Genomic DNA, 14,989 nt, shown 5'->3' with positions numbered 1-14,989 from the left:
TATGAGTGGCGGGGTAAATAAAGAGACCATTGATGTGCAATTTATATGCTGCCTTTACCCTGGAGAGCCCTGTTCTGGGACTTGCCATTATCGGCATTGTTCCACTACATGTGCCCACGTGTAAATTTACTACATAGAGCCAGCAAGATGTAGTGGTTTGAGCATTGGATTATGACCTTGGACTCCAGGGTTTGGATCTCTAGTCAGCCATGGAAACTCACTGAGTGACCTTGGGCAAGTCACACTCTCTCAGCCTCAGAGGCAAACCTCCTCTGAATAAATACTGCGTTAAATTTGCCTTAGGGTCACCATTAGTTAGGAACAACTTGAAGGTACAGAGTAACAAAGATGGGTAGTATAACTGGGGCCTCTGGCATGAAGGTGCCACCTATCTATAGAGGGGCAATCCCACTAGAGCCTGACCTCTACCAGACAGCAGTTCTGGAAGTTAAGATTGCTCTCCTGGTGCTTTAAATAAGATATATTATCAGTTGGTATAACTAACTACTGTATCAAGTAATGCTTGGAGCAATAGAATGTCATTTTTAATAGTAGTATTTGATCCATTGCCGTGGGTTTTAATGAATGGAAATTTAAATTAATATTTTAAAAAGCCTTGAGCTCATAACTTACTTCTTTCACCATTTTCTTTCTTTTAAAATTCTACCAAGAACATGAAGATGCATTCTATTGTTTTAGTGCAAAATGCCCTGAATGAGCTATAGCTTATCTTTGCTGTCGTCTTTTGAGTTTCCTTTCTCTGGGTGATAGCAATCAGTTCACAGCATCTTCTCAAAATAATCTAAATCTGTTTTTAAGAATAAGTCACTATGCTGTGCAGGAAGTGTGGATTATTTTAGCACACTTGTTTTAGTATACATCTTTAATTGTGTGCATTACTGGACTTCTTTGAACCATCTATAAAGAGCTTTTCTGTGCACATAGAATTGGATGTAAAAGAGATATTTAAAGGGAAGCATATGTAAGTGGATTTGGATTTGTTTCATCAAGACACCCAGTTGAGAAAAAAACAACCACATTTTCAAGGTTATGTTTCCTAACCCAATCTTGAGCCCTCCTGTGAACTGAAGATTGTTAAACTGTTAGGCTAAAACTCATCTGCATTATAGACACCTGCTCATGAAATGAACAAAACAAAGAATGTGGGGGAGAGCAATGCAGGCATCTATCTTGTAAATAACAGGAATCACTGAAGAGTCTTAAATTTGCTGTCTCACTTGCTGGGAGACTGAGGCGGGTTACAGACCACCAAAAAATACGTATTCCATACGTATTAGGGTTAGGAAGGGGCGGTGCTTCCGCACCCCCTAACCCTAGTACGTATGGAATACGTACAAAATGGCAGCGCCCTGTTCATACGGGTGCCGCCATCTTTACGTCTTGGATGCATAGCGTCCAGACGTGTCGCGGCGCCTATGACGTCGCGAATGCACCAGTGGCGCCTCGCGACGTCAGAGGCGCCTCAAGAAGGAGCTCCATTTTGGAGCTCCTTTTTTGCTCTGTGCGAGAGCCGCGCGGTGTGGCTGCTACAGCTCCCTCATGGAGCAAGCGGCGGTGGCAGACCACCGCAAAGCGGCAGTCTGTAACCCGCCTCAGTGCTGTGGTGGTGCTTCTTGTGGTCAGCCCATGTAGTATGGATGGTACCCACATAATGTATATCTGGAAAGTCTGAACAGGGCTTCATAGATGTAAGGAAGATGTATATCTACACGTGACCTCTCAAGAACATTAAAAGATACTTAGTATTGAGTGAGACCACTTTTTCATTTAACTTGATGCCACCCACCCTTTGGTGTCTGAAGGTGTCTGATGTGGGGGACTAGCATATCTGTGCCCAATCTGCAGAGAGCTGCTAAACTGTAGAAAGTAATGTTGCATTTTAAGACTTCCTCTTTTAGTCCACCTTTCCCCACAATTGCTCCTTTCTCTCCTGGAAACTCACTAGGGATGATCAGCCAGTAGCTTGCAGACCAGTGCATGGATAACTACTCTGTGCAGCAGTGGTCTAATCTTCCCCCCACCCCCTTATTTTAATGCTGGTAACCACCAAAGGGTTTCCAGTATGGTGTAGTGTTTTGAATGTGTGAGTAGGACTCTGGGGTAGCAGGGTTAAAATTCCTACCTGGCATCAAAACTTACTGGATGACCTCAGGCAGATGATCAAATCACACTCCTTCAGCCTCAGAGAAAGACATGGCAAGACTTTAAGTAAGTCTTGATGAGAAAACCCAATGATTGGTTTTCCCCAAGGTTGTTATAAATCTGAAACAACTTGAAGGCATTTAGGCACCACCACGAAATATTTCATCTACAGTTCTTAAAAATCCTGGCCATTAACATGCTAGCTGGGACAGATAGAAGCTGTAACCCTGAACATCTGATGAAGCCTGGTTTATACAGTTTATCACTGACCTCTCAGGATTTGGGACAGAAGTCCTTCCCTGTCCTCCATAGAGATGCCAGGGATCTTAGCTTGCAAAGAATGTACTTTATCACTGAGTTCAACTATCCCCTAGTGATGCACAGATTTCCACAAATTGGTGCCCTCTAATGGGTTTCCTCACATCATCAGCTAGCACAGCTATAGGCCTGTTACAGACTGCCAAAATAAAGCTGCTTCGGGTCACTTTGGAGGTATGCTGTTTAAATGATGCATGCGTGCTAAGAGTCTGGAAGCTGCGCCAAAGCCATGATCCATTCCTAAGGACTAGAGCGCAGCTTTGGCGCAGCTTCCGGACTCTTAGTATGCATACATCATTTAAAGAGCATACCTCCAAAGTAACCTGAAGCAGCTTTATTTTGGCCTGTCTGTATGGAGCCATTGTTGGGGAAGCCTGCTTTACATTCTTTTCTGGGAGAAACATTGGTGTAGCATTGACATTTATCAAAGCAATTGCACCACATAGGGCTGCATTTTCATGAGGAAAGCTCAGCCATGGCTTTACTCCATAATCTGAGAGATGCTCCAATAGGAAACAGTCTGGATCCTTTGACACAGCATATATTTCAGATAACATGAGAATGAAGATGCAGTAGTCACATCTGAAGAGAGCTGCTAAACTGTAGAAAGTAATGTTTTATTGTAAGACTTCCTATTTTAGTCCACCTTTCCTCTGGGAACTGAGGGCAAAATAGATGGTGCTTCATTCTGGGACTCCCACATTTTTATCCTCATAAGAGCCCATTGTCAACCAGTAATGACACCTTCATTTTTATTTCTAATTTATTACCTCATGATTAATAATAATAATAATAAAAACTTTATTTATATACTGCCTTTCCACAGTGATCAAAGCGGTTCACAAGGCCATCAATACAATTACACCATACAGCGAATACAAAATAATTAAAACCACGAGTACATATATAATTAAACAAGCATGCTCATGATTAAAAGGTATAGTTATGCTTTACTTTAAAGTTTTGCAAATTTTTACATTTAAGTCTGTTATTAAACATCATGCACTGTACATGGCAGGTGGTATATGTCTATTTTAAAACAAAGACATCAAATTAAGAGGCAGGGTTTAACTTTGGGTCTTCTCAGTTCTAGTCCAAACCACTATACCATACCTTTGCACAAAACCAGTGCAATAGTCAAATATCTGCCCTAAATCACTGCATCCTACAGAGAAGCTTTCTTATTTGAAAGCTTATTTGAATGTTATGTTTTATTTTGAAGCAAAGAAAAGTGCTGCATAAAGATAAAATGCTCTGGTCTAATTGTATTACTATAATTAGTGTTTGAATAATGAGGCGCTTCATAAATGTATTATCTTGATGAACATTGCATATCCTCCAGCTGTTCTGATTTGGCAGGGACAGTCCTGATTAATCATCTGCTTTTTCAGCTAATTTTAAAATATGCCAGTTTCTCTTTCTTTCCCCTGCTTTCTCCTTTTGTCCTCAGCTTACTTCACTTGCTGCAAACTGAGTTCAGGGTGCAAAAGTAGTTTGCAGTTAGTTAACTCAGCCGGGGGGCAGGAGAGGAGAGGAGGGGGCAGAATCTGGCTTTCCCATTAGCCCCTCTTAGCTTGTGTGGTCTTCCTCATTTACAACTTTTACTATCTTGACCACATTCTCATATTATTTGGCATCGTGTGTCCCAGTTTTCATCTGTGAACTGTTGGGGAGTATGACATTCTCCAGTGCTATCATGAAAGTAGGGAAAGTTGCTTTGTACAATTTGTCCATATAGCCCTACATTGCCTACTGTGGCTGGCAGTGTCTCTCCAGGATCTTAAGCCGACATCTTTCTTAGTATGTTTTAACTGATCGTTTTTAAGCCAGAGCTATCACAACATGGGATTTCCAGTATGTGAAGCCTCTGCCTTACTGCTCTGCTATAGTCCCTCCCATTCAGTTTCATGGCAACTTTAAAAGATCCATACAGTGGACCCTTGTTATATGCTGGGGTTTGGTTCCAAGATTCCCCGTGTATAACAAAATCTGTGTATGCTCAAGTCTCATTAACTATAATGACATAGTAAAATGGTGTCCCTTATAAAAAATGGAAAATCAAGGTTTGATATTTGAAATGTATACTTTTTAAAAATATTTTTAAACCGTGGATGCTTGAATCCGTGTATAAAAAATCTGTGTATAAGAAAGGCCGACTGTATTTCAATTTTGTTTCTATATATACTGAGCAGAATCTGCTGACAACAAAACAATGGAATGGATTTTAATATTAACTTCTAGAGAGTATATATGTCAGCACTACTTCAGGTATATATACACACACATACGGTACCATTGTTACAATTAAATCTCCTAAGATAACAGTTGTTCTGTTAAACTACTGGAAATGTACTTGAAAGAAATAGCTGTGAAAAGATGTGGTATTTCAGACTAAAATAAACAACATTATACCACAACATCTCTGGAGAAGCCATAGTAGTATGGCTGGTAATCAATTTCTTTGGTATGACTTGTCAAAATTATATGGAGTAATTTTCTAAAACTACTTAAAATATGAGCAGAGATGTGAGATAGTCTTGAGAATCACATCTTGAGAATGAGAGACTCTAACTAATCACTTCGATGTGTAAATAAAGTAAATTCTTTCCTTGTAAATATGCTTTTTGGGCTTCCTCTGATAAAAACCTGACTTTTCATCATTCAGCCTCAGATAATGAAGCGAAGGGTTGATGAAAACAAATTTCCAAAGTGGTTATTAAATTTATTAACTTGAACCCTGCATCCTGCACAAAGGTTGATACGTTAATATTGGAGCTAATAGATTATTGTTAAGTTGTTAGAAACAAGTTATTCTTTGGCAATTAAGACAGTAGAAATATTGTAAAATTGGTTCTTTCATTTAATTTAAAAAATAATTTAAAAGACCACTAATGTAACAAGTAATAAGACTAATCATTACTCAAAATATCACTATTGTTTAACAGTTAACAAAATAAATTTTAAAATTATTTTTTTAATTAATGAATTGTTAGTAATAACTTAAATGTTAGTGAATCATTTCCAAAACTTAGCTTAGGCAATGTATAATAATAGTTGAAAATTTAGAATTTTCATTAAAATTAAAGGCAAAGGATTAAAAATCACACACTTATTGCTTGTCTATAGGAGAGCAAGGAAGATGCCAGTCTTATCACTATTACTAGGGAGTTTTAGAATTGGTGAGCAACTATTTACAAGGCCCAGTATCATTGGCCCACCATTTCTAGTCTCTCTAGGTGGTGGAGAAATTACAATACAGAGTATCTGATTGATGGTGATAAATTATGGATAAGTATGACCCCCTCTAGGCCAGTCTATACATTAAAGACATCTGTGGACTTTATCACACAGGGGGTTTAAACAGTGATTATTCTGTGAAAATCACACAGTTGCAATTAACATTTTCACACACATTGCGATTAAAGAGCCATTATCCTGGGAACGAACAGGCAATAAATAGCAGCAAATCATTCATGTGAAAATGTTAATCCTGATTGTGTAATTTTCATGGGATAATTGCTGTTTAAACCCATGATTTTCCCCATGTGATAAAGTCCTATGTCTCTTTGAGGCAGAGATAGGAATTCTGGGCCCCTCCAGGTGTTGTTCAGCACCATTCAACTCCAGATTGTTTGGCCAATGGTGAGGTATGCTGGGAGTAGTAGTTTATCAACATCTTTCGGACAGTGAATAATATATCTTTTATTGTGAACATTTACTTGTTCAGAAACTGTTTTTCTTGGGTTTACAGACTATCTTAAAACTCACAAATATGGGATTGGATCCAGAGTAATTTAGTTAGCCTTAGGTATTACTGAAATTGATTTCAGGTTAGACATGACTACAATCCCATTGATTTCAGTGGAGATGAAATGTATAGTCCTATATGTGTATACTCAAAAATAAATAGTAAGTACCACTACAAGTCAACCTCATGTATAAGTCGAGGACAGGTTTTGCCATGTCCCATGGATAAGTTGAGAGTAAAACTTGGAGGTTCCTTCAGTGTGTGTATGTGTGCATACAGCAAGAGAGACTCTAATCGAGGCATTTTGCTTCAGCGTTTCAGCTTTGGTTTAAGCCATCAGCTAGACAGTGTGGGCAGGAGAGGGGCTCTGTTTGTTTGTTTGACAGCAATAAATCACTCAGGACTCTTTATGCTTGGCTCAAGAGAAAAAGAAACTATCTTCCCACCACATGGGGAAATCTGAAAGAACTGCTATCACATTACCATACTGACCCATAAATAAGTCAGCTTGGGATTTTGGGGTCAGTTTTTGGGTATGAATGTTTAGACGTATAGACGAGTATATATGGTAGGTAGAATTCAAAGATATAGTAGAATCAGTATGTAGAGAGCTCTTGTAACAACTTTGAGACTAACTAATAGAAAGAAGTTGGCAGCATGAGTTTTCACAGACCTGTCTACATTCTCCGATGTGTTTGGTGGAGTGGAAAGCCAGGGACAGACTTATATATGCTATTACTGTGTGAGAAAGTCAATTCAAATTCAAAATATTTTGTGTATGGAAATGAAGTGCCAAGTTTAGCTTTAAGTAAGTAGGTACTTTGTGAATTCAGTGGGGCTTGCCATCAAGAAAGAATAATTAAATGTGTCTTGCATCAAACCAACATTTTCTTCTTTCTGCTGCAGTTTTGATGTTCTTTAGCATTAAAAAACCCTTCCTTCTTTCCTTCTTTCAGGAAGAGATGGGTATCGCATGTGAATTACTTGAACCAGACTCGGACTTCCTTAAGTGCAGTGTGGGCTTTCCCTTCATGAGATCAAAGTCCAAGGTAAAAGCTTATGACTTCCCATAGTTATGACCTTCCCTGTGTGTCAAGAGAACATGTGAACCACTGGCTACTTTACAGATACACTGTGGCTTTGGACTTTGCCCACAAAGAGGTTGTGGTCACCTCTCAACTCTTCTTATAAGGTGTTCTGCTATTGCTGATCACTCTTCTCTAAACAGAGTTCAGTGGTAGTGCTGTCACAGCACTTCATAGTCAGGGAGCCCAAATGAATTTGACTGGGTATTCAAATAGGATTTCTTTTCAGTGGACAGAAATTTATTCTAAAAAGCTTCCTCAGCAGACATATAGAAATGGGCTGTCCACCATTTCTGTCCTTAGTTACTCTGCTGTATTTTCAGTGTTATCCTGGTATGCAAACTATGTAGAATTCAGTTATACACAACAGAGAGCCAGCAAAAATATGTGTTGTTATTATTATCTTCTTTCCAAGTTTTTTGTCATATTAATTTAATTAACTAGTAGGGGTTATGCTGTTTCCATCTGGCAGTGTTTCTGAATATTTCAAAGCCACTTTGCTGCCTGAAACAGAACAGCAAATGGCAATGGGCTCCAGCCCCCTTGTCAAAGTTCCTATTACTCAAGGTCAGTGGAGGTAAATCCCTTAAGTCTGTCTCCCTCTCCCCATCAGTAATACAGTAATAGTATGTTCTAAGGTGTCCTGCCACTTGAGGTGAGAAAAAAAAGCACTGCTTCTGCTTCTGCTGCCATAGCATCAGGGTCAGGGTCTCAGAGGTGTCCTGCCACCACTGCAACAGGGACCTGGCTGTGGAGGGCCCTGCCAGGAGTGGGCCATCATGATGTGGCCTTCAGCACTTGAAGCAGCCACCTTATCCTGTCTAATAATCATCAATTAAATGTGAAGCAGCTTCCAATAATTATTTCACTTTGCTTAGTGATTGGATTGATCCTGATTTTCTGGGCAACCTCTGATTTATCTTTTATGACGATTGCTTTATTTTATGTGTATTTCATGACCATTGTTTTCAGTTTTGTACTATTCTTTCCTGTTCTTAGTCCTTTGAACCTGGAAGGGGAGACTCTGTTGTGGAGAGTAGATGTAATGTCTTTGTATTGTACGTCCAAAACACATTGCAGAAATAATTCAGTTAGAGGTTACTGCCCTGATGCAGTGTTAGGGAATCCTAGGAATTGTAGTTTACTGTGGCACTAGAGCTCTCTGCCAGAGAAGGCTAAACATCTCACAAAACTACTGTTTTCAGAATTCCCTTACATTGAGTCAGGGCAGTTAAAGTGGTCTCAAACTGGATTATTTCTACAGTGTGTTTTGGACTGTAGTAGAGGGCTGTGTGAACTTCAGTTGCACAAGAAGATCAGTTCTGGGTACATTGATACTAGAGGTTGGCTCTTTTATTTTGGCATAACTTTTCTTATAAGAACAAAATGAGTGAATAAGATGAGTAAATAAGATGTCTTGTTGTTAGCAACAAAAAATTAAAAACATGATATAGAATGGGGGAAAAGCTGACTTGATAGCAGCATACATGAAAGATATCTAGGTGTCTTAATGGTTGTAAAAATGAATATGAACTAATAGTGGCCTGTTACAGACTGCCCAAATAAAGCTGCTTCGGGTCTCTTTGGAGGTATGCTATTTAAATGATGCATGGGTCCTAAGAGTCCGGAGGTTGCGCCAAAGCCACACTCCATTCCTAAGCACTGGAGTGCAGCTTTGGTGCAGCTTCCGGATTCTTAGGATGCATGCATCATTTAAACAGCATACCTCCAAAGAGACCCGAAGCAGCTTTATTTTGGCAGTCTGTAACAGGCCAGTGATACAGTATATAATGCAATTTTGAGCTGCATTGACAACAGAATGGGAGATAGGTTCTGCTCTGTTCTGTGACACTCAGATCTCATTTGTGGAATTATGTCCAGTTTGGGACATGGCATTTTAAGAAAGACATTGATAAATTAAAGCTACTAGAATGATGCAGGGTTTGGAAACCAAACCCTGTGAGAAACAGTTGAAACAGTTGGATATGTTTAGTCTGGAGAAGAGAAGATTAAGGGGAGACATGATAGTGTCCTTCAAGTATGTGAAAGTCTGTCATGGAGAATATAGACCAGATACATTTTCTGTTACTTCAGAAAGAACTAGATATTGCACCGAAGAAAATCTTAGCTAAATAAAAGGGAAACTTTATTTGGCCTTGGAACAGCCTGCTTCAGGAGGTAGGAAGATACTCATAAGTAGGGAGCATTTAAACAGAGACTGAACAGCTACCTGTCAGTGATACTGTAGCTGCATACTACATTGGGGAACTAATACTGAGCAGGGAGTTGGACAGTAGACCTTCAAGGTCTCTTCCATCTCAATGATTCATGCCATCTCCATACATTATCAAAGCTGCTTTGTTTACTCACAGAATTCCTTATAGTCTGAAAAGTCAAAACTACAAAACATTTTATTTTGCCAGGCTATCATAAAATTGACCCCATAGCTAAAACATGTTGGGATTGATCTGCATACAACTCATCAGTCCAGTCCAGCATGCGTTTGATCAGCTATTGGGGGGAAAGTTAATCCTCTCATTTCTTCATTGTTTAGTGTAGCCTCTGATTATCAGATGAAGGGTAGTATGTGAAAGATAGATTGTGGATTTAGTTGGAGAATTTAATGAAGAACATGGAGATCACCTAATTAATCTGTGTGATTTCCCATCCAGCTACAGATGGACCCACCTTCTTTCAGGCACTGGAAAGCATCTTCACACTGGAAGCCTTAGCTCCATCCCCATGGTGCCACTTTGGCACATGCTGGTCCACATGGCGCGTGCCATCATGACGCACTTCCAGCACTGCATCCACATGATGCAGCACCAAAGGGGCGTCATAAAGCCACACTGCTGCAGCTATGATGCCCCTTGGAGGGTGCAAAAAGGAGCTGCTTTTTGCGGCACAGCATGAGGTTGCTGCATCCCTGATCTGTCCAGTAAAGGGGCAGCTGCATGCTGCCCCTTAGGGGCAGTCTGGACAGCCCATGAGTCTCTTAATAATGCCTAGTAGTGAATTATTGTGTGTCAAGAAAATTATGTAAATTTGTAAGCATTTCAAATCTGGAATATAGCAAGTTATACTAAATATATATAGCAACACAATTAAAGTAAAATATCTAATTTATTTATGAATCATATATGTCAAGAAGCATATGTACTGTGTGCTAAATGCTACTTTCTTTTCCCTTTAGTATGAGTTCAGTGTAATCTTTGACACTAGCCATTTGTCTGGAGAAGAAGAGAGTCTCTCATTCCTTGTCACTGCTCAAAGGTAATATCACTTTTATCAGGTTTTATCATGTACAGATCTCAGACATCTCTCTGGCCTGGCATTGATAGATTTAGCTCACATTCCTTTCAATGGGGATGCTTCAATACAATTAAGCTATATTAACGAGTCTGCTTTAAGATGTTTCAGTCATATCAAGCCATTGAAAGCTGGTAGAAGGTTTTTTGTTTTTGTATTGCAAGTGTGTATTTCTTGGCAGATGCTTCAGCATGGTGTCCACACAGACAATAAGGAGTGATGATAGTGGATAGATTTTAAGAACATTCAAAGGGTCATAATACTTAGGAAGAGTCCTGGAGGGATTAAAACAAATGCTTTAAGAAGGATCTCTCTTTTCCTTATAGGGAAGAATGTAATGTCAGTGATACAGTATCAGGCAGTCTCTTAAATAACTGGCACAGTCCATCTCCAAATTGCTAATTCTTTGAAATGTAGCCTGGAACTCCTTTCAGACTGGCTATTTATATTGCATTCTGCCAGTGTTGTGGGATACATTATAGTTGCATCCTGGCCCACTGAAAACATGGATTCTATTATCTGTTTTTCAGTTTGGACATGGTAGATATATCATGCCAAACCTACACTTTTGTGACAGGTATTTTCAAATGGCATCTGGTTATACTGTGTCCATAACACAGGCACTTCTTTCAGCCAATTTTGTTCGTTTCCTAATTAGGAAAAAAAGTGAAAGGTTTTGAGACATGGATAATGAATCAATTAGTAGTTGCCTTGAAGGTATCCCATAGATTACAGTATTTGGTCCTTCAGCTCTCTGCTCAGACCAGTAAGGGAAAGCATAGAGCATGATCCACACAGTTTTTCTGTGCAGAGAGATTGTGATGTTAAATCCAATAATACCTCATAAAAATGGCTTAGTGCATTGGTTTAATCTTTCCCCATTCTGTGATGGATTCAGACACAGGATATAAAGATATTGTTCCATTTCCAAGCACCAGTGTAAAACTGGCCAAAAAGCATACTTTTCAATCTAAGTATAGAGATTAGTTATCACAGCCCCAATTTGTACATGATGTATAATCAGTGATTCCAGCTGGCTAGGAACTTCTTGGAGATATTATGATTAATCTTTCTTGTGCTATATGTCAAGGCAGGATCAAGAGAATCCTAAATCTAGGATAGATTTACTCCTTCCATTCTTGCTTGCACTAAGCTAACTCAGGGGCTCTATAGATGGCCCCTAAGAGGTGGCAGGAGGCTGTCCCTTTCCTGGCCTCACACCGTGGCCCTGATCCAGCCTCTGGAGAGTGCAAAAAGGAGCCGCAAAAAGCAGCTCATTTTTGCACTCTCCAAAGGGAGCCATAGCTGTGGCAGTGCGGCTGTATGATGTCCCTTCAGTGCTGCATCATGTGGATACAGTGTCAGAGGAGTGCCATGATGCTGCGTGCCATCTGGAAGGGTGCATGGCATCATGATGCCCTGGAGGTGGAGTCAGGGTGTCCATTGTCAGGATGCTGCATCCTGACTCTGCCCACAGGCCGGCCTTTCAGACCGGTCCGTATGAGGCCTCAGTTGTGTTTTTCAATCACAAGCACAAAATCCTTATCTTCTGCACTTTAGTGGGGGGAAAGAGTTGGCTAAGCAAGAAAGCAGATAGCTTTTAATATTGGTCACATGCACACTGGTATATGCATGGTTACTCATAGGGCTTTCCTGCTTCCTTTTTGTGGTTTGAGAACACTTGTGAGCCAACTGAGCTGAATGTTTGGTGGTCTCTGAGGATATCCTGAAGTCTGCTAGGAGAGAGTTTAGGCCAGCTCTCCATTGGACTATAGATTCCTCATAATGAGTGTAGAGGGATTTGATAAAGGGAATGTTGAAAACTCTGATGCACAATGCACACTTCCTTTGCTTATAAGTCATAAAGAAGCAACTCCTTCTGTGACTAGCCACAGGAAATAATTATATTCACATGGGAGTTATCATTGCTTGGCTTTGTGAACTATTGCCCTTAGGCCTACGACTTTGAAAGCAGAGGCTGCTGCTTTGTATTATATCCTGTTAGATGTAATGGCAGATGCATGGAAGGACACAGTTTGGCATCTTCCATGTCACATCTAATATTACAATTCTTAATATCCTATTTAAAACAAACAAACAAACAAACAAGCAAAAATGAAGCCACCATGCACAACTGTTGGAGATGGATGAGAGGTAGGAAACAACAGTTGCTCTGTGAATCTCAAGGGGAAGAAAGTAACTCTTCACAAATAACAGGTGTGTGGAAGAAGATCTTGCAGCCTTCTAGGTTGCTCATATATTTGATAAATGAACTTACCACATCAGACAGTTGACTCCTTGCATCTGTATTCTAGAAAATATTTTTATTAAACAAGAAGAACAGTTGATCCAGACAGAAGGATGACTTTTGTTGTGCTTCCAACCTGATGGAATGCTGGGCAGTCTGCTGAGCAAATTCTATTTTACTTACATAAACTAAACACCCTTACAAACCAGTTTTTGCTTGGAGATTATGGTGTACAAAGCAGTTAAATGAGGCATTTGTTCCAGGTGGCTTTATTCTTCTTTCTTATTCCATGAGGCAAAATACCAAGGAGAATGCCCAAGAGACTTAGCTGCAAACCAGGGAGCCCATGATTCTGTCCCTGCCATAAAAAGCCATAGTCGAATTACCACGTAGCTGGTTGCAGATTAACTCCCTGGCATCTTCATGTAACAGGAAAGTCTACTCTCCTAAAGCACTAGAGACCAGGTGCTGTTCATTGTAGTCAATACAGAGCTCAGTGGACTGGTAATCTTATAGATCAAGATAGTCACACTAATACAACCTGTGTTGCTAAGTCATGAGATAATACTTAGGTCTGTGGTGGGCAGCTGTGACTGAACTGCAACTCCCATTAGCCCTAATCACTGGTCCAAAAAATCCCAAACCCTTGTCTGTGTCTGTCTGTCTGTCTGTCTGTCTGTCTCTCTCTCCATTTTGACATGCTTGCCTTAGTGAAACTGCCCACTCACATCCTCAGTTTCTTCATCTGCAATGTGGGAGATAATGTTGGTACTGTTGCCTCTGCTGTGCTGCAGTTAGAACTGCAACTAGACAAGGCACATGGAGTCATTTGGATACTTGAAAGTGACATAAACCTGTTGTGCCAAGTATCTACACCACTGATGCATGCTGGTTTTATAGTTATTCAGTTTATGAAGAAAGCCCTAGCAACTGCAATTGCATGAACAATAGTAGGAATTTCTAGCAGAAGGTTCTCCTCAAACTATAAATCCCAGCTGCTGTGATTAAAGTCACAACAATTAAATTAGTATAGTTTGTAGTGTCATTCTTCCTTAAAAAATACCCTAATGTATATTAGAAAAGACAACTATATATCAAATGTCAAATGTCTATACAGGGATCTTAAAACAGGCTTTCATAAAATAGTCTACCCTGTGTTTATAAAAGGATGTGTTTGTGGAAGGGATAAAAGCCTGAGCTTACTCATGCCATCACTGTGATTTCACAATTTCCTGTTGGCTGCAGTATTCACATTTTGGTCTTTGGCTTTTGGCTTATTTTCTGTTACCTCTTGTATTGTTTTAGTTGCCAAAAACTCTAAACAAAACACGCAGTTTCTGATGATCTTGCTTTCAATATCCCCACCACATGTTTATTACCTATGTCAGTGGTCCCCAAACTGTGCCCTTTGTGAGATTTTGGACTTCAGCTCCCAGAAGCCTCAGTCATGTCCGCTGGGAGAGGCGGAATATAAATAAAATTATTATTATTATTATTATTATTATTGTCAATAATTTGGGATTCTGGGAGCTGAAGTCCAGTTTGGGGACTACTGACCTATGTGGACATTAATGGTCAGTTTAAGGTGCAGAGGGGATGTGCAGGATCATCCGCACAATCCATGCACAGGAGTCAGAGGATGAACATGTGGATATCGCCTTCAATTTGAAAAGCCTGTTAGTCTGTTCCTGCATAGTTGTAATTAAAAAATACAAATGAAATTGTAACAAAATGTTGCATTATGGCATGACAATTTTGTGTTTCAGTCAGCTAGCCATATCTTCTTTGGGGATATTCCATTTCTTGTCCTCTGACCCAGGGCCCATTTACACTACCTTATTATAAAACTATATTTTACTCTGCCTGTCATGACAGCATCCCATAGCATATTGGGATTGACATTTTAGGAAGATATATGTAGAATTCTCAGCCAGAGAGCTCTACAGCCGCACCAGACGACAAACCCCAGAATTCCATAGGATGCAACCATGACAGTTAAAAGGGAATATAGCACTATAATGGTTAAGTGTGGATCCACAATCAGTTTTGTACTCTTCCATATAACAGTTCATGGCTACTGAGCATGCCCATGATCACACTGAGCTGTTTTGATTCATC

General features: G+C 39.8%; 1 protein-coding gene across 3 annotated transcripts in view; it reads left to right on the top strand.

Annotated features, from left to right (window-relative positions):
- ITGA9 (integrin subunit alpha 9) overlaps nucleotides 1–14,989 on the top strand; it is a 282,149-nt gene that overhangs the window by 206,304 nt on the left and 60,856 nt on the right. For all 3 annotated transcript variants that reach the window (XM_089532642.1, XM_089532643.1, XM_089532641.1), the window contains 2 exons: nucleotides 7,186–7,278; nucleotides 10,508–10,587. In XM_089532642.1, coding sequence (XP_089388768.1) covers nucleotides 7,186–7,278; nucleotides 10,508–10,587 — 173 coding nt within the window. The remainder of the gene's footprint in view (nucleotides 1–7,185; nucleotides 7,279–10,507; nucleotides 10,588–14,989) is intronic.

The sequence above is a fragment of the Sceloporus occidentalis genome, unplaced genomic scaffold, assembly GCF_023333645.1.
Source record: "Sceloporus occidentalis isolate IW3139 unplaced genomic scaffold, rSceOcc1.0.p SCAF_7, whole genome shotgun sequence".
Taxonomy (NCBI): domain Eukaryota; kingdom Metazoa; phylum Chordata; class Lepidosauria; order Squamata; family Phrynosomatidae; genus Sceloporus; species Sceloporus occidentalis.
The sequence above is the reverse complement of the archived record's forward strand: the minus strand, read 5'-3'. Positions and strand labels throughout refer to the sequence as shown.